General features: G+C 37.2%; 2 protein-coding genes across 2 annotated transcripts; both read left to right on the top strand.

Annotated features, from left to right (window-relative positions):
* The first annotated feature begins 419 nt into the window (after positions 1 to 419).
* On the top strand, positions 420 to 12,442 carry LOC113116898 (extracellular calcium-sensing receptor-like). Its single transcript, XM_026285197.1, has 6 exons — positions 420 to 755; positions 1,191 to 1,479; positions 1,562 to 2,314; positions 2,419 to 2,646; positions 11,009 to 11,132; positions 11,517 to 12,442. Exons 1-6 carry the CDS (start codon positions 553 to 555, stop codon positions 12,440 to 12,442), a joined length of 2,523 nt encoding a protein of 840 aa, XP_026140982.1. The 5' UTR covers positions 420 to 552.
* An 8,008-nt stretch (positions 12,443 to 20,450) lies between these two features.
* On the top strand, positions 20,451 to 26,399 carry LOC113117927 (extracellular calcium-sensing receptor). The gene is made up of 6 exons (XM_026286830.1): positions 20,451 to 20,674; positions 20,778 to 21,066; positions 21,160 to 21,915; positions 22,050 to 22,277; positions 24,574 to 24,697; positions 24,865 to 26,399. Exons 1-6 carry the CDS (start codon positions 20,466 to 20,468, stop codon positions 25,770 to 25,772), a joined length of 2,514 nt encoding a protein of 837 aa, XP_026142615.1. The 5' UTR covers positions 20,451 to 20,465; the 3' UTR covers positions 25,773 to 26,399.
* The last annotated feature ends 1,114 nt before the right edge of the window (positions 26,400 to 27,513 follow it).

Genomic DNA, 27,513 nt, shown 5'->3' with positions numbered 1-27,513 from the left:
CACTGACTAAAATTAGATTGTTTAGAAATATTTTTAAAGTGTATACAGAGGTATATAAATGAAATTGGAAATGATATAAAAATAAAAATAAATAAATAAAATGCATATAGTAATGTTGATGATAGAAGTAATTACTAATATGATAATATATTTTCCCATAAAATAATATTCAAAAAGTATGTTTGATACTTCTTAATTAAACTGTTGTTTTATCTTTTTAAACTCATGATTCATCAGCTAGGTTAGATAATTCAAACACTTTATTAGATTTTAGGTAATGCAAATACAATTGCATAGACAAAAGTGATTATTTCAATATTATACAAAGTTTTGCAGTGTACTACATTTGATTGTTTGAGAAAGTACATCCATTGTATTACTTAGACTCGTCTTACGTCTTGTTCCAACCCACTTGACCTGCCCCATGTCCTGCCTCATAAGGTCATTGGCTATGTTTATAATCAGTCATCCATATTAGTAATTTCTATAAAAAGGAAAATAATGTATCTGGTCAATTGCATTTGACATTTGTGGTTGAGCTCAATCCTTGGGATGCTTTTCTTTCTTTACACACTCCTGCTTTTCATTCACATACAAGCAGAAAAGCCTTCTTGCAGAATGATGGGAGACCCCAATTACCTGCTGATATCCAAAGATGGAGATGTAACTATTGGAGCACTTTTTCCAATCCGGAGCATAGAGACTTTACCTTCATTTGAGTTTACACAAAAACCTCAGCTGCTATCATGCTCAAGGTTTTCTACATTTAACTAATTGAAAAAAAAACCCCGAAATAAATAAATAAATAAAAACTAAATTTAATATGATCATTTATATATTTGTTGCAATTAGTAAGTATATTTATAAAGGTATATTATAACATCAGTGATGTCATGATGTTTCACAAATTAACAGATGTAAAAAAAAAAAGAAAAAAAAAAAAAGAAATTAAGAATATAAGTCATCACCTTGGAGTTTTACGGTTCTGTCTGCATTCTGAAAAGTTCTGAGATATTACGTTTCAAAGTTTTTGCATTGTATATAGTGATATGGGAAACAAGTCTCTTTCATACATCAGTTCAAAAATGTTCGCAAAGAAAAAAATATATAGAAACATAATTCATAGGTGATGAAATGTCCTACCTCTTATCCTTTTTTTTGTACTAACCCTAGCTTTTAAATGTTTTCAGTGTAAATCTAAGAGATTTCCGGATGGCTCAGACCATGACCTTTGCCATTGATGAGATTAACAAAAGTAAAAGTTTACTCCCAAATGTTTATATTGGTTACCGAATTTATGATACCTGTGGTTCAAGACTTTCTTCTATGAGTGCAACTATGGCATTAATGAATGGACAAGAATTTGCAGCAGAGGACACATGCAATGGGCAGTCTCCTATACATGCCATCATAGGAGAAACAGAGTCATCAGCCACAGTGATTCTGTCCAGAACTACGGGACCTTTTAAAATTCCAGTGGTAAGGGTCTGCCTATACATTAATTCTGATAATTATTTTAATACTGATGATGGTATCACTGTCTGCTTTTTTTCTTTTTCAGATAAGTCACTCAGCCACATGTGAATGTCTTAGTAACAGGAAAAACTATCCCTCTTTCTTCAGGACTATTGCTAGTGATTATCACCAGAGCAGAGCACTTGCATACATAATCAAGCACTTTGGCTGGTCTTGGGTGGGAACTGTGAACAGTGACAATGATTATGGAAACAATGGAATGGCCATATTTCTGAATACAGCCCAGGAAGAAGGGATTTGTGTGGAGTACTCTGTGAAATTCTACCGAACAGAGCCTGAAAAGCTTAGAAAAGCAGTTGACAGAATTAAGAAAAGCACTGCAAAAGTGATTGTTGCATTTCTTACCAGTTTTGAAATGGAAAATTTACTTGAGCAATTAAGCACTGAGAATATTACAGGCCTGCAAATAATTGGGGTGGAGGCATGGATAACTGCTAAGAGTTTGATCACTCCAAACAGCTTTCATGTACTTGGAGGGTCGCTGGGTTTTGCAGTGAGAAAAATCGATATTGAAGGTTTTGCAGACTATGTTATAAAATCATTCTGGGAAACAGATTTTCCATGTTCATGGACAGAGGGAAATTCTTCTCAAAATGCAAGTTGCAACATATATCAGGATCTACTTTTGCTTAAAAACTACAATGAAGATGTGCCTGAACAAAGATATTCAAGCAATGTGTACAAAGCAGTTTATGCTGTGGCTCATTCACTACACAGTCTACTCAAGTGTAAAGAAAGGGAAGGTTGTGAGAAAGACCTGAAAATACAACCTCAGCAGGTATTGTAATAAAATAAAAATCAAAAATTAAAAAGTGACAGACCAAAAGGGACAGCAAAATGGGTTTCTGTTTGAAAATGTTTAAAATGCTTTTTTCTCAATAGGTTGTTGAAGCTCTGAAAAGAGTAAACTTTACCGTAAAGATGGGAGATCGTGTGTGGTTTGACAGCACTGGTGCTGCAGTAGCCCAATATGAGGTTGTGAACTGGCAGAAGGACTCTGATGGCTCAATCCAATTTATACCAGTGGGATACTATGATGCTGCACTGCCCCCTAACCAGAACTTTGTGCTCAACACTAAAAACATTATCTGGACTGGAGGACAGCTGGAGGTAAATGGCAATAACATGTTTATTTAAAAGAAAATTTCAGATTACTTACATTGACCTATAATACGTGCAAAGAATAACACAAAGGATACACAAATAAATAAATAAACAGTGGAGTTTGTTCAAATTTCTGACCAAATCTGGATCCACTGCACAAAACTATTTATATTCAATATTATGCAATTTGGATTTTCTCAGTTTGTGTGTATACACACACACACACACACACGTCAAACTAAAATATTTTGTAAATAAATAAATATAAGTAACTTTTATAAAATAATGTTGTTTTAAATAATTAAAAATGAAAAACGTGATCACCCTGATAGCAACACACAGCTATACAGTATAGTTCAAAACAGTGTGGGTAAACCGATAAAAAAACACATTCAGACAATCAAAAAACAATTCACAGCTAAGAACATATCACTCCTCTTTCTCCACCAGGATTGTCATGCACTCATTATTTTTTTTTAATGGGGCACAAATTGCGGTAAAGTTTTGTTAAAATATCTTGTGTCTCATCTTTATAGATTATTTTGATTTATAGTGAAAGAGTATAAGAGTTGAAGAGTACAAAGAACATTTACATTATCAAAGAACGTTTTCACTGACAGTCTAGTTCGAGCACTCTCAAATATGCCTATTAAAATCACTGAGGCTGTTTACACTATAAAATTAATATTTCTTAATCTTACAGATTCGTACACACATTTACACTGTTTCTGATGAGAGAATTCACCAGAAAGAGTTATTCTTTATGGATTATGGCCAGGGACAAAACCAGCCAGCGCAGTCATCTCTCCATAGTGCGGCTTGAAAACAATGTTCTAATGCACTGCAAACGGCAAGCGGGCATCGTTTGTTACTTCAAGCAGAGGCATGCATTCATTTTTCTTAACTCTGACATGCTCATGGTAATCTGACCAAATTTATATGAGGCTCCGCACCTCCTCACTACTCCAAGTTTGTCCACGAGCTGCCATGCTAAAGTGCAAACTGTCAACAAACACTTCCTCATCCCATAATGCACAGCGCAGCTGACTACGGCAGCTGATTAAGTCCAAAAATGATTAGTACTTTTTGCAGTTGGGTCTGTTCGAGGTCGGATAACGTTCTCACCACAAACAAACCTCTCCAGAGTTCGTTTGAAAGCTTACAGAGACCACCTCTTCAAGCAGGTCTCAGTATGCTTGTTTGGTCAGCCTTTGGTGCGCACCCGAGTGCGATTGCTTGCTTTCACCCCTGCCCAAACGAATCGCACCAAAGGGGGAAACAAACTCTGTTACGATTCAACCGAGCTAAATGAGGCTGGTGTAAAAGCACCCTTAATAATGTCTTTAACCTTCTGGAGTTACCCTCTCATTTTCTCCTGATAACCCCCGAAAAGAACTTAAATTACACTTTCAGTATTAATTGTACAGATAAGAGCAATACATCAATCGAATCTGTAAAGGGTCTACTTTTTTTTGTATACAGACATAATAACAACAAAACTTTGTGCACTTATAAAATAAAGATAACAAACAAGGTGTGCTGTCTGCAGCCTTTGTCTAACGCTGATCTTCATTTAAAAATGCATCATTAAAATTAACTGTAACTCAGTGAATACTCAACGAAGAGACATGATGAGATATCTATAGAAATGTGACGTCTACTTTTAAACTAAACAAGTGTTTAGTTTAAAAACAAATATTCTGTGATAAAGTAATCCATATGAAAACAACGCGATGTCCGTTTTTCACGTCTCTCTTCATTATCTTCTAATGAGACCACGTCCCCGCGCTATACGCTCTATTCAGATTCTAATGTTTCAAACTGAAGTGCGCTTGAATACACCCACACAACAGAAGAAAACACAGCTAGACTGTTCTTCAAGTCTTTTATTTTACTGTTTGCTTCACGATGAGAGGAATAAGACATAATTCACCCCAAAAAGATGTGATGTGGTTGAGGATTTGAGAATTAGATTTACTCAGAAAAAAGAATGAAGCACTTTATTCAGCAGAGATCATAAACATGAGTAAGTCTCTTTTTATTTATTTATATACTTGTACTAGTTTTTACATAACGTGTAAACATTTTACTAGTCAGACTTTTTCCAAATACTTTTTCCAAATTATAATTCCTGACTAAATGTATAATCAAGTGAAATATTATGAAGTTTCAATAACAATATACACTACTATACCATTCAAAAGCTTGATGTAAATAATATAAATGTAACAAATAAAGAAAACTGTAACAAATGTAACAAACAATGTTGTTCTTTCAATTTATCCCCCCTAAAAAAAAACTGAAAAATATTCTCAGCTCTTTTCAACATTAATAATAATAATAATAATAATAATAATAATAATAATAATAATAATAACGATAATAATAACAATAAATGTTTTCTGTAGAAAATAAGATTTTTAAAAGGATTTCTGAATTGTGTGACTGGAGTAATGATGCAAAAAATTTAGTTTGAAAGTCAGCTTTGATTGTTCCCAATAAACAACAAATTTATTTGCACTTGCCGGTGGATATTAAATTATGTTATGGGAAAATTAAATATATTTTATATACATTTATTTTAGTGACACAAGCTGACTTAAAGGCTCATTATGCAGCTCATTATGCGGGCCTTTGTCTTCTCATGTGTAAATCACAATGATATTCATGATAGTTGACCCCTACTCACATATGTCTTTTACCAACAAAAAGTGTCTTAGAAAATTTAAATCAATATATTGTTTTCTGTAAGTGAGTAAACAAGATAATTTTCACATAATTTAAAAAGAAAAATTCTAGGCTACAAGCTCCAGTTCTCAAAAATCCCAGTAACCAATGTTCTTTATGTGTTTTTTTTTTTTGCCTTATTCAAGTGATTTAACAGTTTTTCACTAACCACGCATAATATATTTTTTTTCTCAAAAACACAATCATGCACATACATGCTGCTCATATATTACTATAGCCCAGTTTGTACTGATTACAGTGAGATTACACTTCACCCATATAGATATTTATAAGAAACTGAAAAAATGAGATGACAAAAAATTTCCAGGCCCCAAAAATACCCTTAGACTCCAGAGGGCAAACAGTGGTAATCATGTAGATGTGGCAGTGGGACGTCTACCCTAGCTTGGTTATGAGGATGAGTGTCTCTCAGTGGACCTCAGTGAGAAAGCCTTAGTGATCTGAAACAAAGATACGACAACCAGAAGGTGCACAGTAAAATGCTTATGCTTATAATGGGGAGGGAGGGAGGGTTGCGAGCCATTTGAGCATACTTACCGAGCAGTAGTGCCACATATATATGTCCTGTGTATAATTGGAGAATAGTAGTGATTGGAAATATTTGACAGCTGACCGCATCCGCTGGTTGCAGCCTTTGCCTCCATGGCCTGACTGAACTAATGCTGCACTCGATAATATACTAATCGGCTATTTTTTTCCTTTGTATTCAAAATCAACTTGACTCAAATTCTGAGTGGGCATGTGCCCCCTCACATTGAATGGGCTCTGTTCTCCACACACATCTCTAACAGAACAGGAAACAAATATAGCCAAAATGCTTTATATTTCTTGAAATGATCATTTATGAATATTGAACATTGATTCTCATTCTTTATTTACCTGTTTCTCACAATTTCCCATTAAAATGAATTAAAGTAATTAATGTAAATTACATCACTAATGTCATAGAATAGCATATTCAGTAATATAGCATAGTTAGTAATAATTGTATCGCAGTTTCACAATGCTCCCCATCTGCCCAACCGGAATAAAAAAAGTGTCTTCTGCTAGCTAGTGAAGCATTAAAGAACTATCAAAACTGCTAAATATCAGATTGGGGATTAAAATAATATATAAGCAGATTTGTCTAATTTTAAATTAACAGTTAGATCCCACAAAGCTCTCTTTGAGGAGGGAGCCTTCTCCAGCATTTCCCGTGAAGGTTTTGCACCACTTCTGCTGAAGCTGAATGGCAGCCGCACTTTTGCAGGTGGATCTGACAGAGGGAATTGAGATGGGCGAGTCCCTATCTCCTTTCTCATCTGACAGATCTGGTGTCCAATCCCTGGGATCGGAAGCCAACTCTGTGGTTTCTTCCCCTCGGGGAGAGGGATCGACACTTCGAGGTGGTTGATGTGGAGAGTGTCAAAGAGTAGGGTATGCTGCAGCAGGTCAGGCTGGTGCGTGACTGCACACAATGGCTGTGTTACAGGTGTGCCAACCCGACCTACTGAAAGAGCTTGATGAGGGAGAGGAAAGTCTGACAACATCACTGAGCTAAGGCGGACTGCTGATCTTTCCCTCTGCACCACCAAAGAGACCACTCGTGGCATCAGGTGGTCTATGGCAACTATGGTGGCCGTGGTGAGGCACTTATAGCTGACCCTGTCTGATATGAAAGAAAGGTACAGAGTCTGCCTAATGGAAGCCTCACTGCAGCATTCTGGCCTGTTCAGCGACAGGTACCAGGCGGCGTGTAAGAAAACGGCAGTGTTCCATAGGTTTCTCCCTCATAGCTCTCTTGGGGCATCTGTACCAGCTCCATGTACCACAAGGTTCAAGAACACAGCATGGCTGGAGACTTCTAAGTCCAAAGCAGAGTGTAGAGTGGGTCCATGCCCTCGGGAAGTCGGCCTGCCAACCCTCCCAGAGCTCTAGTTTCTTCCACCCATGAACGTAGCAGAGTTGAGAGGCTCGCTACACCTTTGAGGGTCTCTAAAACAGTTAGATCGGTTGCCCCCTGCTGGTCCTCCACTTCAGGGCACCGATCTAGCTGCCTCTATAACACCAGAGGTCAGTTTTGAGAGACTGATTCACTTAGTACATTATTTAACAGAGTGGAAACTACACTACTGCCAAATGTATCTCAATGGGTACTGCACACGGTAGAAAAAGGCTATCGCATTCAGTTCAGCTCTCCACCACTGAGATTCAACAGGGTTATTCCGACGTTGGTCGGATCCGAGCAGGCTCTGGTTATGGAAGAGGAAGTGAACATCCTATTAAGGAAGGAGGCCATCAAGGTGGTCCCTCCTCAAGACTGGGAATCCAGGTTTTACAGAGGGATGGGGGGGATTATATCTGATCATAGATCTGCAACAGTTAAACTGCTTAGTCATGCGATGGAAGTTCAAGATGCTCACCATCAAGCATGTTGTATCTCAAATCAGGTCCGAGGACTGGTTTGGCATGATAGATCTCAAAGATGCAAAGTTCCATGTCTCCATCCTTCCCCAACACAGGACGTGTCTGAGGTTTGCTTTCGGGGGTGAAGCATACCAATATCGAGTACTTCCATTTAGCCTTGCACTCTCACCCTGCACGTTTACAAAGTGTTTGGATGCTGCTCTGGCTCCACTGTGACTGCAGGGCATCCGCATACTAAACTATATCAACAATTTGTTGATTTTAGCTCAATCAGAGCAGATGGCAGTTCAACATCGAGATGTCGTTCTTGCCCACATGGGGGAGCTGGGTTTGACCACTTATCTAGGCATGGTGTGGGATTCGACCTCAAAGCAGGCATGTCTGTCCCCTGCTTGTATCGAGTGAGTTGATCCTCATGTCAGTCAAGAGAGTCAGAGAAGGCCAGCCATTCACTGTAAAGCAGTTTCAGAGATTACTGAGTTTAATGGCAGCTGTGTCCAATGTGAGACTTTTGGCCTGCTGTACATGAGACCCCTACAGTGGTGGCTCAAAACCAAGGGATTTTCCCAGAGGAGGAATTCACTTCAAACTATCAATGTCACGCAACGATGTCTCCGTGCCTGAGACATTTGGAAGAAACCTTGGTTCTTGAATCAGGGCCCGGTGCTGGGAGCTCCTTGTCACCGAGTAATGCTAGCTAAAGATGCATCCCTCACCGGCTGGGGTGCGGTCATTAGTGGCTACCCTGCCTGCGGTCTGTGGAGTGGTCAGCATCTAACATGGCATATCAACTGTTTGGAGATGCTAGCCATGTATCGAGCATTGAAACAATTCCTCCCAGACCTAAGAGGTCACCATGTGTTGGTGCGCAATGACAACACATCAGTGATCTCTTACATCAATCACCAGGGAGGTCTGCGTTCACGACCCTTGTACTGGCGAAGCTGGTGCACCAGATCCTTGTGTGGTCCTAGGACAAAATCCTCTCACTCAGAGCAGTGTATATTCCCTCTTTGAGTCACCTCTGGTTCTCTCTAGTTCATCCAGTTCCCCTGGGACTGGATGCTTAGGTGCAGACTTGACCGAGGCTTCATCTGTACGCTTTTCCCCTGATCGCTCTGGCAAGAGTACGCCAGGATGGGGTTCGGCTTTTATTAGTTTATTAGTAGCCCCCTTCTGGCTGGGCAGAGTATGGTTCTCAGATCTGATCTCGCTCCTCGACGGCTCTCTATGGGAGGTTCCAGTCAGAAGAGATCTACTCTCACAGGCACGGGGTATGATAATTGTTAACTGATAACTGAAACCAGAGTTGTGTAAACTTTGGGTGTGGCCCCTGAGGGTGTTAGAGGCCACTCCAGGCTCTTCTGTTATCTCACCTTAGCTGTGCTCTTCGGATATACACTAGGTATGGATGTGGAAGTCTGGCAGCGTGGGCACCTCGTTCCCCATAGCATTTGATACAACTCAAGTTCCTGAAGAGGAACGTCTCAGGTTATGCATGTAACTATCGTTCTTCAAGGGAACGAGATGCTGCATCTCAAGGCCATACTCCCAGAACTCCTGCTAGCTCAGGGGTGCCCAACCCTGCTCCTGGCGATCGACTGTCCTGCAAAGTTTGGCTCAAACCCTAATCAAACACACCTGCCTTTAATTTTTAAGTGAGCATTTAGACCTTAATTAGTTGCTTCAGGTGTGTTTGATTAGGATTGGAGCTAAACTTTGCAGGACAGTCGATCGCCAGGAGCAGGGTTGTGCACCCCTGTGCTAGCTCTTGCTTTTCTCTTCGAAGCTGATGCTAGCTGCACGGCACATGCTTTTATAGCTTCCTGGTCACTTATGTCACCCCTTCCATGACGTCATGCCCTTTCATTGGATATATTGCACATTATACTGTATTCTGAGTGGATCATGCTAAAGGCATTCCCCATATCGTTCGAAACAGCGTCTTGCTCCCTTGGGGAACCATGGTTACATGCATAACCTGAGATGTTTTTTATATGCTATCATGTGTGGAAATATTTGAATCATATGTGTTACAATTAATCCCGCATTAGTTTGTGCCCTGCTCTCCCCATGTAGATGCTATTTATACTTAGTGCAAACAATAGTAGTAAATTGCAACCCAGTACTGTAATTCATTATAAAAAAGTATGCAATGATAACATATTGTGTATAAAATTATCATATTTCTTAAAATTTCTAAATTTCTAAAAAGCTTATATTGGGACAATACAATTTATATGACAATAAATACACCTATTCCTAACTTTACCCAATAAAAACTTTATTATTAAATACATGAGGTGCATTTTATTTCCATTTTTCAAATACTTGCCTAATTTTCATAGAAAACAAATCTATTTCCGGTCAGATTTGTGATTTGAAAAGAGAGAAGTGTGAGTTTGGCAAAAGACCAATTCAAACTGTGGTTAATTGTGTCAAAATATGCCACCATCATGCTTTACACCCTATGTCTGTCAGGATTTGGGTGAAGAAATGAGGTGAAGACTGGATGAATTGAACAACAGAGGTATTTTAATAATAATAAATGAAACAAAAGCAAACAAAACTACCCCAAGGGAGAGAACAGGCAGGCAAGGCTAGGCAGGATAGGACAAGACAGGAACCATGAGGGGTGCATTTGACAATTAACTAGCACAGGACTGCAAACACAAGGATAATAAATAGGGAGCAAACAAGGAGGGTAACAAGGAAGACACAGGTGGATCAACTGAACCAATAATCAGATAACAAGAAGGGTGGCGTCAAGACAATAGACATAAGAGCATATGACACACAGAAACAAACAAAACAAAAGCCATGTGCTCACACAAAACAAAAACACAAGCACGTGTCCAGCAAAGCAATCACAAGACATGTGGTTGAACAAAACAAAACACGAACACGGAACTAATAAGACACAAAAAAACATGACATGAAAGCAGCTGAGGCAAACCCCAGCTCCTGTGAAAACACGACATGACAGGTATGAGGTATATCAGGGCACTGTCACAAAACCACAAATAAACTGGAAGTGACAGAACCCTAACAATACCACTGATCCTGTTGTCTGATATGTGTCTTTTGTAATACTGTCTATATCAACCAGACTTTGGTTAGCAAAGAAAGTGTAAATAGCCTCTTTCAACAAAGTGGGCTGCACTAGAAATAGACTACATTAAATTGTAAAATACAAATGTATATTTTTATGTAGAAGCCAAGGTCTGTGTGCAGTGAGAGCTGTCCTCCAGGCACTAGGAAAGCTGCACAGAAAGGAAGACCTGTCTGCTGTTACGACTGTATTCCATGTGCAGAAGGAGAAATCAGTAATGAGACAGGTAATCTTTAGCTCATCTCACATTTTCAAAGAAAATTGTTTAGTTCCTTTTAGTGTTTTCCTTCTACAATGATATTTTCTGCCAACAATGTCTAATTCTAACTACAGTGATCAACTTGGCAACACTTTAGTACAGGGGACAATTCTCACTATTATCCAGTTACTTATTAGCATACCTTTTATTATCATATTGGCTGTTTATTAGTACTTGTAAAGTACATAATCTGCGTTACAATATTCAGCATTCCCTTATCCCAATACATAAGCTTAACAACTACCTTAGCAGTAAAATAGACGATTACAGAGGCAAAGGTCATAGTTAATGGTTTGTTAAAAGCAAACATTGGACTTTAAAATTAAGTGTGACCATCATCTTCCTTTCCAGATTCAAACAATTGCAAGCAGTGTCCATGGGAATACTGGTCAAATGCTGAGAAAAATAAATGTGTGTTAAAGGCTGTAGAGTTTCTGTCATTTACAGAAGTTATGGGTATAGTGCTAGTCTTTTTCTCACTCTTTGGAGCAGGATTAACTGCACTGGTGGCCACCCTTTTTTACAGTAAGAAGGACACCCCCATAGTAAAGGCCAATAACTCTGAACTGAGCTTCCTGCTCCTCTGCTCACTGACTCTGTGTTTCCTCTGTTCACTTACTTTCATTGGTCGGCCCACTGAGCTGTCCTGTATGTTGCGTCACACAGCATTTGGAATCACCTTTGTCCTCTGTATCTCCTGTGTTCTGGGGAAAACAATAGTGGTGTTAATGGCTTTCAAGGCTACACTACCAGGAAGTAATGTCATGAAATGGTTTGGGCCTGCACAACAACGACTCAGTGTTCTTGCCTTTACGCTTATACAAGTTCTTATCTGTGTGCTTTGGCTAACAATATCTCCTCCGTTTCCCCACAAAAATCTGAGATATTATAAGGAAAAGATAATTCTTGAGTGCAATCTGGGTTCTATAATAGGGTACTCTGCTGTTCTGGGTTATATTGGTCTGTTGGCTGTCTTGTGCTTCGTTCTGGCTTTTTTGGCTCGCACACTACCTGATAACTTTAACGAAGCTAAGTTCATCACATTCAGTATGCTTATATACTGTGCTGTATGGATCACATTTATCCCATCTTATATCAGTTCTCCTGGAAAATTTACTGTAGCTGTGGAGATTTTTGCTATCTTAGCCTCAAGCTTTGGTTTGCTATTCTGCATATTTGCACCTAAATGTTACATCATCCTACTTAAGCCAGAACAAAATACAAAACAAAATATGATGGGAAAGGCCCCATCTAAGTCCTACAGAGAGAGAAAATAACATTATTAGCATGATAAATGTAATGGTGCTTAATGGTGGTGATTATTTTTTAGAGTAAAAATACACATTCAGAAAAATTGCTTGCAACATGATAGCCTTCATTTGTTTATGATGTGCCCAAGTCGACCCTGACAATGTTTATAAACAAACCCATCAGACTAATAAAGGAGATTCACCTCAGTGATTCTTTTTTTTTCTTGCTCAAAAAAAAAAAAAAAAAAAATCTGAAAATGAGAGATAAAGCAGTAAATTATATTTTCTCAATGTAGTACAAACCCTGAAAGGATGGTGATATTAGGTTCTTTCATTTATCCATTTAAAGTAGGTAGTCATTTACAATATATATATATATATATATATATATATATATATATATATATATATATATATATATATATATATATATATATATATATATATATATATATATATATATGTGTATGTGTGTGTGTGTGTGTGTGTGTGTGTGTGTGTGTGTGGGGCTGGTGTTTTAGTGCATGTCCTACAAATATGGAAAAATGAAATATGTGTTATGTCACATGGTTAGTGCAAATTGTCACATGACCAGAACAGTTTACTTCCTCTTTGCACCATGAGAAGATGATGGCTGAAGTAGATCATACAACCCTAATCAAATAGACCTGAAGAAGCTAATCAAGGTTTTCAGGGTTACTAAGAAGTTGCAGCTAGGGGTGATTAAACATGGTTGGAGCTAATTTCTGTAGGTAAGTGGATATTTAGGTCCAGAGTTGAGGACATTTGCACTAAAATGTTACAATGACAAAATTACAGTGAATATTGCACTAAATTAAAATGTAAAATATTATAAATGTTATAACAATGTTACAATAAAGTAAACATTTCGAAATACATTAGTTTACATTTTAATCTCAGTATTCCTATTAGTATTTTTAACTGGACTGAGATAAATATTTTTTTTAAGATTTTGATGACTGCAGAAATATATTAATTAAGTATACATTATCCCACCGGTCACAATTCTGACTGACCATAAAATACAATTTGTCCCACAATTTTACATTAAAAAAACTTTTCCATCATAAAATAAATAAATAAATACTATTAACAATAATAATAATAATAATAATAATAATAATAATAATAATAATAATAATAATAATTATTATTATTATTATTATTATTATTTAATGGATTACTAATGAAACATTTGTGTATTTTCATGTCTCAGAAAAAAAAAATAGGATTAAATGGGTTAAAGTGGCTTTTTTATGGAGGGGGGGGGGATACTGGCTAATCAAGTTTCAGGGGAAACACATTTCTATTGTTCTTCCCCCCATTTTACATGAGCTGCACTCAAAGATCTAAGACTTTTTACATGTACACAAAAGGCCTGTTTGTCTCAAATATTGTTCACGAATCTGTCTAAATCTGTGATAGTGAGCACTTTTCCTTTGCCGAGATAATCCATCCACGTCACAGGTGTGGCATATCAAGATGCTAATTAGACAGCATGATTATTGCATAGGTGTGCCTTAGGCTGGTCACAATAAAAGGCTATAAAATGTCTGTATGTGTTTTATGACCTTATTTCAGTGACTTCAAAATTGTAGTTTTTCACTAATCTTGCATAAACGTTCATATACATACAATCATGAACGTACATGATATTTACATATTGTTGTAGCCCAGTTTGAACGCACATTCTATTTTTGTATTCTTATTGTACATGTAAATTAATCATTGATCTAATCTAATGTTCTGCTGTTCTGTAACACACACACATAGGCTAAAGACAGTAACTCATATGTCAGGCGCTGATCGCACGCACACATAATAATTCAGTGTGCAAATGTACTGTCAAAACTGTTCTGTGATTTCTCAGTAAAACAGCTTTGAAACAAAAATGTTCAAGTATATATTTCTTAATAACTAAACCTCACAGCATCACTACTACTAGAGAAACGCTGCCATGTATAATTAATTCACACACGCAATCACTTTCAAGTTCAAGTCTGCTTTAATGTCAATTTTTCCACATGTACAGTACATACATACAGAGAATCGAAATTGCGTTACTCTCAGACCCCCGGTGCACACAGTCAAGTCAAATCACCTTTATTTATATAGCGCTTTAAACAAAATACATTGTGTCAAAGCAACTGAACAACATTCATTAGGGAAACAGTGTGTCAATAATGCAAAATGATAGGTAAAGGCAGTTCTTCATTGAATTCACAGATGTCATCTCTGTTCAGGTAAATAGTGTCTGTGCATTTATTTGCAATCAAGACAACGATATCGCTGTAGATGAAGTGACCCCAACTAAGCAAGCCAGAGGTGACAGCGGCAAGGAACCGAAACTCCATCGGTGACAGAATGGAGAAAAAAACCTTGGGAGAAACCAGGCTCAGTTGGGGGGCCAGTTCTCCTCTGACCAGACGAAACCAGTAGTTTAATTCCAGGCTGCAGCAAAGTCAGATTGGCAGAAGAATCATCTGTTTCCTGTGGTCTTGACCTGGTGGTCATCTGAGACAAGGTCTTTACAGGGGATATGTATCTGGGGCTCTAGTTGTCCTGGTCTCCGCTGTCTTTCAGGGCTGTAGAGGTCTTTTCCAGGTGCTGATTCACCATCTGGTCTGGATACGTAATGGATCCTGGTGACTGCAGTGACCCTCTGATCTGAATACAGACTGGATCTGGTGGCTACGGTGACCTCCGAATAAGAGAGAAACAGACAAATATTAGCGTAGATGCCATTCTTCTAATGATGAGTACATAGGGTGTTATGGGAAGTGTTTCCGGTTCCAGTTTACCTGATTAATGCAGCCTAAAAATCCTTTAACGGATTTGTATATTAAAACCATATTAGTATGTTATGTGTAAGCCAGGTTAAAGAGATGGGTCTTTAATCTAGATTTAAACTGCAAGAGTGTGTCTGCCTCCCGAACAATGTTAGGAAGGTTATTCCAGAGTTTAGGCGCCAAATAGGAAATGGATCTGCCACCCGCAGTTGATTTTGATATTCTAGGTATTATGCCTGAGTTTTGAGAACATAGCGGACGTAGAGGATTATAATGTAAAAGGAGCTCATTCAAATACTGAGGTGCTTAACCATTCAGGGCTTTATAAGTAATAAGCAATATTTAAAAATCTATACGATGTTTGATAGGGAACCAGTACAGTGTTGACAGGACCGGGCTAATATGGCCATACTTCGTGGTTCTGCTGCATTTTGGACTAGCTGTAGTTTGTTTACTAAGCGTGCAGAACAACCACCCAAAAAAGCATTACAATAATCTAACCTTGAGGTCATAAATGCATAGATTAACATTTCTGCATTTGACATTGAGAGCATAGGCCGTAATTTAGATATATTTTTGAGATGGAAAAATGCAGTTTTACAAATGCTAGAAACGTGGCATTCTAAGGAAAGATTGTGATCAAATTACACACCTAGGTTCCTAACTGATGACGAAGAATTGACAGAGCAGGCATCAAGTCTTAGACAGTGTTCTTGTTTATTACAAGTTTTTAGGTCCTATAATTAACACCTCTGTTTTTTCAGAATTTAGCAGTAAGAAATTACTCGTCATCCAGTTTTTTATATTGACTATGCATTCCATTCGTTTTTCAAATTGGTGTGTTTCACCAGGCCGCGAAGAAATATAGAGCTGAGTATCATCAGCATAACAGTGAAAGCTAACACCATGTTTCCTGATGATATCTCCCAAGGGTAACATATAAAGCATGAAGAGTAGCGGCCCTAGTACTGAGCCTTGAGGTACTCCATACTGCACTTGTGATCGATATGATACATCTTCATTTACTGCTACGAACTGATGGCGGTCATATAAGTACAATTTAAACCATGCTAATGCACTCCCATTAATGGCAACAAAGTGTTCAAGTCTATGCAAAAAAATGCCGTGGTCAATTGTGTCAAACGCAGCACTAAGATCAAATAAAACTAATAGAGAGATACACCCACGATCAGATGATAAAAGCAGATCATTTGTAACTCTAAGGAGAGCAGTCTCAGTACTATGATACGGTCTAAATCCTGACTGGAAATCCTTACATATACCATTTTTCTCTAAGAAGGAATATAATTGTGAGGATACCACCTTTTCTAGTATCTTGGACAGAAAAGGGAGATTCGAGATTGGTCTTTAATTAACTAGTTCTTTGGGGTCAAGTTGTGGTTTTTTGATGAGAGGCTTAATAACAGCCAGTTTGAAGGTTTTGGGTACATATCCTAATGACAATGAGGAATTAATAATAGTCAGAAGAGGATCTATGACTTCTGGAAGCACCTCTTTTAGGAGCTTAGATGGTATAGGGTCTAACATACATGTTGTTGGTTTAGATGATTTAACAAGTTTATACAATTCTTCTTCTCCTATAGTAGAGAATGAGTGTAACTGTTCCTCAGGGGGTCTATAGTGCACTGTCTGATGCGATACTGTAGCTGACGGCTGAATGGTTGCAATTTTATCTATAATAGTATCGATTTTAGAAGTAAAGTAGTTCATAAAGTCATTACTGCTGTGGTGTTGGGAAATGTCAACACTTGTTGAGGCTTTATTTATCGTTAATTTAGCCATTGTATTGAATAAATACCTGGGGTTATGTTTGTTTTCTTCTAAAAGAGAAGAAAAGTAATCGAATCTAGCAGTTTTTAATGCTTTTCTGTAGGAGAGGTTACTTCCCGCCAAGCAATACGAAATATGTCTGGTTTTGTTTTCCTCCAGCTGCGCTCCATTTTTCGGGCTGCTCTCTTTAGGGTGCGAGTATGCTCATTATACCATGGTGTCAAACTGTTTTCCTTAACCTTCCTTAAGCGTAAAGGAGCAACTGTATTTAAAGTGCTAGAAAAGAGAGAGTCCATAGTTTCTGTTCAAAAAGTTGTTCTGAGGTTTTGGATATGCTAAGAGTTTGGATAAATTAGGAAGATAACTTAAAAAGCAGTCTTTTGTGGTAGAAGTGATGGTTCTACCATACTTGTAACAAGAAGTAGAATTTACAATTTTGGCTATATGAAGGTTGCACAATACTAAATAATGATCTGAGATATCACTTGGCTGCATAATTTCAACACTATCAATATCAATTCCATGTGACAGTATTAAATCTAGAGTATTATTTCGACAATGAGTAGGTCCTGAAACGTGTTGTCTAACCCCAATAGAGTTCAGAATGTCTATAAATGCTGATCCCAATGCATATTTTTCATTATCAACATGGATATTAAAATCACCAACTATTAAAACTTTTTCTGCAGCCAGAACTAACTCAGATGTAAAATCACCAAACTCTTTAATAAAGTATGTATGGTGCCCTGGTGGCCTGTATACAGTAGCCAGTACAAACATAACAGGGGATTTATCATTAACATTTGTTTCTCTGGATAATGTTATATGAAGCACCATTACTTCAAACGAGTTATACTTGAAGCCTGCCCTCTGAGAAATCCTGAAAACGTTGTTATAAATTGAAGCAACACCTCCCCCTTTGCCTTTTAGCGCTCATGTTTATAACAGTAATCTTGGGGGGTGGACTCATTTAAAATAATGTAATCATCAGGTTTTAGCCAGGTTTCTGTCATACAGAGCACATCTAGATTATGATCAGTGATCATATTATTTACAAAAAGTGTTTTCGTAGAAAGGGATCTGATATTCAATAAGCCAAGCTTTATCATTTGTTTATCCATATTGCATCTGTTTTTTTATTTGTTGAACCTCAATTAAATTGTTAATCTTAACTTGGTTTGGATGTTTTTTGTATTTTCACACAGATAACATTAACATTAAAGCCTTAAAATCTAGATCAAAATATAAAATGTAGATACAACTATACAATAAGAGAATGTAAAAAAAGACATATAATAAAATAAAAAATAAAGTTATATAAAGCAGCGCAAGACAAAAGGCAGATAATATATATATATATATATATATTTCACTAATGCATTCATATAAATTGAATCTTTACATTGCTATATCTGTTTCTGATTTAGAATGAGCATAAATTTGTGAAAAATAAAATGACCCATAGGCAAAAGAACTGATAACAATTAGCTGTTAATGGGGCAATAGCCATATGGGCAGCACTGTGTCATATGCCATATGCCATAGCTGTGCACAAGGGGTTTGTCACAGCTCCAGACTTATTTGCTCAGTGATGACGTCATCAGCTTCTAGTCAACCTGGAATCGACTTTCATCACATAAATGTCGACTTTAAAAAATCTGAAGTCATTCAACCCCTGTTTTATGTTCATGTAAGATAAAAACGTCTTTGTTTATGATGTTATACCAACATCGTTTTCTGTATATTGGTTGACAAATATGAAAGTCATTGTCAGCCCAGAACAACCTTTACTACAGTTGAAATCCACAGAACAGTTTGAGAAAGGACAAAAAACAAGAAACCGTACCGCCGACCACCGTTTTTTGTGCTCGTGCTTGCGCTTCGTGTGCACTGCACGCAAACAGGGCACAAGTTATTTTCGTTCCTGCACTTAATAGTGTTTTTAATCACATCAAAATATAAATGCAGGAATTTTTAAGCAGAATCTAAATGCATGTGTCTTACCGAATACCTGTTTCTTGGAAATTCGGAACTGGTTCTAAAATGGAACCAGTTTTCGACATCCAACCCTTTATATCTTCTGCTGTCTGTCATTACACATCACAAGTCATTGCCTTCATCAAGCCCTTTCTTTCGGAACATGCTGCACAACTCCTTGTTCAAGCTCTTGTTCTCTCCAGGCTGGACTATTGCAATGCCCTCTTGGCAGGTCTTCCAGCCAATTCTATCAAACCTTTACAATTAATTCAGAACGTGGCAGCAAGATTAATTTTTAATGAGCCAAAAATAATACACATCACACCTCTGTTTATCAATTTGCACTGGTTTCCAATAGCTGCTCGCATAAAATTCAAGGCATTGATGTTTGCCTACAAAACTACCACTGGCTCTGCACCCATTTACCTAAATTTGTTACTTCAGACTTATGTGCCCTCTAGAAGCTTGCGTTCTGCAAGTGAACGTCGCTTGATTGTGCCATCCCAAAGAAGCACAAAGTCACTTTTACGGACTTTTTAATTAAATGTTCCCTCCTGGTGGAATGACCTCCCCAACTCAATCCAAGCAGCTGAGTCCTTAGCCATCTTCAAGAATCGGCTTAAAACACATGTTTTCCATCTTTATTTGACCCTCTAACTTTAACACACATTTTCTTTTCATTTATTATGCAATTGTATGTGTGTGTGTGTGTGTGTGTGTGTGTAAAGACCTCTAACTAGCTTGCTCTATACTTTTATTTATTCTGTTTTCTTTTTATTTATTATATTATTTAAAATCCCATGCTACGTGTACTGTGTTAACCTAACGGAGACTTGTTATAGCACTTATATATCATTGGTCTTTTTGTTGTTTTTGATTGCTTCCACTGTCTTCATCTTCAGCTTTGGATAAAAGCATCTGCTAAATGAATAAATGTAAATGTAAATGTAAGTCACACAGCACCAATAAAGATTGGAGTAGTTGCACAAGCGTTTCAGACATATGATTTCACCATAGCATCAGCTTTTGATTCAGAGCAAAATACCTTTAAAGGGAATTAAATAGAAAAAGAACGTACATTAAGAACTTAAATAGAAAATAATTAAATATTAGCAAATAATTTGAGTTCTGTGTAGTAGAACAAATAATGAATAACTTCAAAAATTATTCATCATACAATAAATAAATGAGAATACATTTAGAATAAAAAATGTATGTAAGAACCATCAATTGTTAGACACTATGTATCCAAATATAATTTCACAGCAACAACTGATTATTTCAATATTCACAGTGTTATTCTGGCTTATATCATAATAGCTTGATTCTATTCCACCCATGCTTGACTTGACCCATGTCCTGCCCTATGAGGTCATAAATCAGCCATCCATATTAAACATATGCATAAAAGTTAAAATATCAAGCCAGTATCAAGCCAGTTGCATTTGGCCATAGTAAACTCATTGTTTCGGATGTCTGTCTTCTTTTGCATACTTCTGCTTTTCTTTAAACTTCACGCAAAGGCAGAAAAGCCTCTTTGCCGTATGATGGGAGACCCTAAATACCCGCTGTTATCAAAGGATGGAGACATAACTATTGGAGCACTTTTTCCAATCCACAGCATAGAGACATTACCTTCTTTTAACTTCACGCAAAAGCCTCAGCTTTTCTCATGCTCAAGGTTGTTTTTTACTGTAAACATTAATTTTAGAATACTTACAGCAATTAAAGAAAAAAAGATGTTTATTTAACCTTCTGGTCATTTATGTATTTATTCTTCTCAGTGTGAGTCTACGAGATTTCAGAATGGCTCAAATCATGATCTTTGCCATTGAGGAGATTAACAGAAGCGTAACTTTACTTCCAAATGTTTCTATTGGCTACCAAATTTATGATACCTGTGGTTCAATACTATCTTCTATGGGTGCAAATATGGCATTAATGAATGGTCAGGAATTTGTATCTGGGGACAGATGCAATGGACAGTCTCCTATACATGCTATCATAGGAGAAACAGAGTCTTCCAACACAGTGATTTTGTCCAGAACTACGGGGCCTTTTAAAATTCCGGTGGTAAGGAGCAAAACACTAAATGTTTGACATAATTACCATAACGATAACTGTTTTACTGTTTCCTGTGTGTATGTGTTTTTTTTTTTTTTTCAGATAAGTCCCTCAGCCTCATGCGAATGCCTCAGTAATAGGAAAGATTATCCCTATTTCTTCAGGACTATTGCTAGTGATTACCACCAGAGCAGAGCACTTGCATACATTATCAAGCATTTTGGCTGGTTTTGGGTGGGAGCTGTGAACAGTGACAATGACTATGGAAACTACGGAATGGCTATATTTCTAAATACAGCTGAGAAAGAGGGCATTTGTGTGGACTACACTGTGAAATTTCAGAGAAAAGAGCCTGAAAAACTCAAAAACGTTATAGATACAATAAAAAAAAGCACAGCAAAAGTCATTGTTGCATTTCTGACCAATTTTGAGATGAACAATCTACTTGATCAGTTAATAATTCAGAACATTACAGGCCTACAAGTAATAGGTGTGGAGGCATGGATAACAGCAGACAGTATGATCACTTCAAATAGTTTTCATGTTCTAGGAGGATCACTAGGATTTGCAGTGAAAAAAAATAATATTGAAGGTTTTGCAGATTTTGTTATAAAAGAATTCTGGGAAACAGCTTTACCATGCACACAGACTGAGGGCAATTCTTCACAAAATGAATTAATTTGCAACATATATCAGGATCTCCTTGTGCTGAAGAGCAACAATGAAGATGTGCCAGAACAAAGATATGCTAGCAACGTCTACAAATCCGTTTATGCTGTGGCTCATTCACTACATAAACTGCTAAAGTGCAAAGAAAAGGAAGGTTGTGAAACAGACCCGAAAATACAACCACGGCAGGTAATAACACACACACACACACACACACACACACACACACACACACACACACAGTTGACAATGATAGGGAATGATATAAAGAAAGAGGCAAAAGAATAACTAATTTCTAACCGAAAATGCCTTTTCTTCAATAGGTGGTTGAGACTCTGAAAAAGGTAAATTTTACCATAAAGATGGGAGATAATGTGTGGTTTGACAGCACTGGTGCAGTTGTAGCCCAATATGAAGTTGTGAACTGGCAGCAGTCCTCAAATGGATCAATCAAGTTTAAAACAGTTGGATACTATGATGCCTCACTGTCCCCTGACCAGCGCTTTGTACTCAACACTAAAAACATAATCTGGGCTGGAGGACAGCTCAAGGTAAATATACATACATACATACATACTGTATTTTTCGAACTATCAGTCGCACCTGAGTATAAGTCGCATCAGTCCAAAAATACGTCACGATGAGGAAAAAAACATATATAAGTCGCACTGGACTATAAGTCACATTTATTTAGAACCAAGAACCAAGAGAAAGCATTACCGTCTACAGCTGCGAGAGGGCGCTCTATGTCTTCATTGTAGGCTACAGGAGCACTGAGCAGCATAGAGCACCCTCTCGCGGCTGGAGACGGTAATGTTTTCTATTGGTTCATTTCTCTGGTTAATTTCTCTCGGTTCATGTCAAATTAATTTTGATAAATAAGTCGCACCTGACTATAAATTCAGAGCAAAGAGGCCAAGGGGCTGTTTCATTAAAGACTCTAAGAAAATCAGGGATAACCTAACAAATCAACTGGGACTAAAGCGGTTTCCTAAATGACAACTTTAGTTCACACTATCTCACTAACTTTATCAAGGTTCAGTGAGTCAGGATAATTTGATGTGCACGCTTATTCTTAAGCAGCCCTTGATGTTGATCATGGATCAAATTGATCCATCATGGCAAACAGCGAATATTTGGGCTGTTTAATGCATTTGAGATGTTGTGTTTTCCTCAGTGCATAACTGTTACGGCACAGGTATATTTTACATCTGTAAATGTTGTGCAGATATATCCATTTTGCTGTCAGGAGTAGATGAGGCTTACACAAGTGAATGGGCCCTGCTGCGCACATATGAACTAAACAGATGGATCACAATTAAATAATGGTGCAATAATTCTAAATAAAATATGCATTCTGCTAAAATATTTGTTGTTGGACATTAAATGTGACACTTGTAGAATTTTAATCCTATATCCTAATATATTTTTTTAAATTCAGTGGTTTTAACTTTTAATTTATTCTTTTAGATGCTTTAATACTCTAATGAGCAATTTTAGATGGTAATGTTTTAACCCCTTAACTGTCACTCACGTTTTTGAAGATAGACTTGAATGTGCATGATACAATCCAAAATTTGTATAATTCATGACTGAAAACATTTTGTAACGTGATATTGATGTACCATTTACATGTTAATGCAATGTCTGATTTTAAAATGGATTTTAAAGGATGAATTTTGAGATTTTATGTTTTCAAGTTATATATAACTTGTGATGATTTCTAAAATGTGATAGAGAAAAAGGCAACGAGGAAGTCTTTTTTTAAACAAAGGTCAAAACTCCTTTTGAAATGTAGATTTCTGAGGGTGCAGTCTTTTCATAAATTAATCTATTACTTTTCCTACATAATTTGTAACAACAAATATTGGTAAAATATATATTTGGGAGACCTTTCCAATGATATATAGTTTCTCAAGATTTAGATTAGATTTGATTGTAATATAGTATAGTCAACGTAGGCATCCCGTATTTGGGACGGAGTGACAGTTAAGGGGTTTTGATGTTCTACTAATAACCATAAAAGGTACATCTGTCATATAACCAGAGAGAAGGGCTGCATGGCTAGAAACTGCTGATCAACTGAATGGGCAAGTAGGCAACTATGTTAAAATGTATTCATAGATCTATTTTTTATTTGTATTTTTTAAAGAAAGAACATTACATTTAAAACACAATTTATTAAATATAGTTAGTTATAGCCTATTTCTTTTCTTTCTTTCTTTCTTTTTTTTTTGATTATTTAAGTTGCATTTTCTGTATACTTTTATTTTTTAACTAATAATAAAGTCAACTAATTGTAGCCTATGTGAGAGAGTCAGTGTTAATATCAATCTGCTCCTACTGGTCAGTAAAGTAACTCAGCTTAGCCTGACAGTTAGCCTGCTCCATAACAGGTTAGTTTCCCAACATAAGTCCCCACAGTGACTGAGTCTGAGCTATGGTAATTTTGCTTTATGAAACAAAATCATGTGAAAATAAGCCAGACTAACTTAAATAAGCATGGCTTTTTTGGTAAACTTGTTTTATGAAATAGCCCCCAAGTGACAATTAGATTTGATCAGAGACAAACAGACAGAAGCATCAGCAGAGGGCACTGGTGAGCAAAAGAACAAAAGCACATTACAATTGCGGTAAGTAGTAATAATCAAAGTTTGAAAGTAATCATTTTTGTTCAAAAAAAAATAAAGAAAAAAAATAGCACTGTCCACAAGACCCTAATAGCTCCCACTGCATATTGGAATCCAACATTGAAACTTTTAAATAAAGAAAATAAAAGAAAAAGTTAAACAATAAATATCTTTATTCTGCATCTAATAATATGCAACACATTTTTTTAAAATGTAGAAACCAAGGTCTATGTGCAGTGAGAGCTGTCCTCCAGGCACTAGGAAGGCTGCACAGAAAGGAAGACCTGTCTGCTGTTATGACTGTATTCCATGTGCAGAAGGAGAAATCAGTAATGAGACAGGTAATCATTAGCTCTTTTATCTCAGTTTCAAATAAAATTGGTTATTTGCTTCTCTCTTTTATTCCTTATTTTTGCAGTTTCCGCATGTAATGACTTGCTCATACATTTGTGTTCATAAATGATTTATTCATTGTTAATAACTATAGTGATCGCAACTTCCTTTCCAGATTCAAATAACTGCAAGCAATGTCCAGGGGAATACTGGTCTAATGATGAGAAAAATAAATGTGTATTAAAGGTTGTAGAGTTTCTGTCATTTACAGAAGTTATGGGTTTAGTGCTAGTGTTTTTTTCACTCTTTGGAGTAGGAATAACTGTGCTGGTAGCTGTACTGTTTTACAGCAAAAAGGACACCCCCATAGTAAAAGCCAACAACTCAGAACTGAGCTTCCTGCTGCTCTTCTCATTGATTTTGTGTTTCCTCTGTTCACTAACTTTCATCGGTCAGCCCACTGAGTGGTCCTGTATGTTACGTCACACTGCGTTTGGAATCACTTTTGTCCTCTGTATCTCCTGTGTTTTGGGAAAAACAATAGTGGTTATAATGGCCTTCAAGTCGACACTTCCAGGAAGTAATGTCATGAAATGGTTTGGGCCTGCACAACAACGGCTCAGTGTTCTTGTTTTTACACTTATACAGATTTTTATCTGTGTACTTTGGCTAACAATATCTCCTCCATTCCCTTACAAAAATAAGAAATATTACAAAGAAAAGATTATTCTCGAGTGCAGTCTGGGTTCTACTATAGGTTTTTCGGCTGTTCTGGGTTATATTGGCCTACTGGCTATCTTGTGCTTTATTATGGCTTTTCTGGCTCGCACACTGCCTGATAAATTCAATGAAGCGAAATTCATTACATTCAGTATGCTTATATTCTGTGCTGTATGGATCACATTTATCCCATCTTATGTTAGCTCCCCTGGAAAATTAACTGTAGCTGTGGAGATATTTGCAATTTTAGCTTCAAGCTTTGGTTTACTATTTTGCATATTTGCACCAAAATGTTATATAATCATGTGTAAGCCTGAGCAAAATACAAAGCAGCATATAATGGGGAAGATTTACAACAAATAAAATTATTCAAATATGGGTCATTTGACATCAAAAAGAAAATAACAGATGGTCACTAAACATCATGATACTTTCAGAAATAATAATGGCAATAAATGTACATGATTCCATATGTTTCAGATATGCCTACAATTACACTGATAAAATCTATAACCAGAAGAGGAAAGGAGGCATCAAGCATTAAATCAAAATAGAAACCTGTATAACTGTAGTATGTTCAGGAAAGCAGATGGCAAAGGATATTTTCCCAGTATGGTGCAGATCCTGCAAATGTTGACCATAGCACCTTTCAGAACCTAATCCACTTAACCATTTCAACGTTTGGTTAAAAAACATTCTGTCAACTAAATTTGTTAGCTCAATTACTATTTTATATGTTGTAGGTTTATTTATAGCAAGTTAAACTAAATTAATAGCTTAGGCATTTCTGAGAGATGTCATGATGGCAGTTTTAATACAATTTGAATTAATGGAGGTATGTGAATGGTTGTAATATGTGTAAAACAGAGCTGAGATGAGTAATGTATTGTTTCAGTTTCATAGACTTTATGTTAAAAGTGATTTTTAATTAGGAAACAACTGCAGCAGATGGTAGCTCATTTAAATGAAAAACAAGATAAAGATGTTCATATCCTGTGTGGATCTCTTTAAAATCTTTAAAAGTGCACTCTTGTGAACACTTGATTTGAAGAGCAGTCACACACATACACACAAACACTGGGTTTCCATGTTTTATGGAGACATTTCACAGACATAATGGTTTTTATACAAACAATATTTCTATCCCCGTATACTAACCATACCTCTAAACCTGCCTCTCAAAAAAGATTCTGCATTTTTGATTTTTAAATAAACTTTTTAAGGTTGCGAGTTCTCAAGCAGGAATTGTCAGTGGGGGGAGTGGAAAGTGTAATAAAGCATTTCAGTCTCTCTCAGAGAACGCTTCAGTGGACAGTTCGTGAAAACATAAAATCTCATAACACCCAGGTGGGTGGGTGAAAAAAAAGGATGCCAGAAGCCGCAAACATTGCAGTTGAGATGAGGCCAGGAAGGCAGTTTGCTAATCTGAGCGAGAGGTAGAATAATCCACTAGAGAGTCTGCAGAGATGCAAGGACGGCGGATGCTGAGAAGAGCACATGGGTACCCGAGACCTCAACGAGGTAGAGGAAAACCACTTGCAGCAACAAGCACTGGAGCCTTAGCAAAACCACAGAAGACAGGTGAACAATCACGATTAAGGCTATCTGACAAAAGACAGCAAAACAAGATAAACAAGAACCAGGTGTGAGAGAAGATGAGCTAATGAGCAGGGAAACAAGGGATGGCAGAGACACAACCATGTGGTTAATGAGTACCCCCCTACCAGGAGCGCCACCAGCCATCCAAAGAGGACACCTACCTTGTCGCAGATGGAAGTCCTCGATCAACAAACAGTCCAAAATGACCTGGGACAGCACTTACCATCTCCTCCTCTGGAACTTAGCCCTCCCAGTCCATGAAATACTGAAACCCTCTGCTGTGGCACTGCTATCAAGTAATCCCCTAACCATATAGGGAGGGGAACAATGGCACAAGACAAGGGGGTGAGGGGCAGGATGATCACCCACAGGGTTAAGGGGTGAAGAAGACACAAATTTAACCCTAGAGACAGGAAACATAGGGTGAACCCAACTGAGAGTGGAAGGGAGCATGAGATTGAGACCCACCAGATTAACCACCCTGGTGATGCAGCATCCCAATAAA

This window comes from Carassius auratus, chromosome 17 (assembly GCF_003368295.1).
Source record: "Carassius auratus strain Wakin chromosome 17, ASM336829v1, whole genome shotgun sequence".
Taxonomy (NCBI): domain Eukaryota; kingdom Metazoa; phylum Chordata; class Actinopteri; order Cypriniformes; family Cyprinidae; genus Carassius; species Carassius auratus.
The sequence above is the reverse complement of the archived record's forward strand: the minus strand, read 5'-3'. Positions and strand labels throughout refer to the sequence as shown.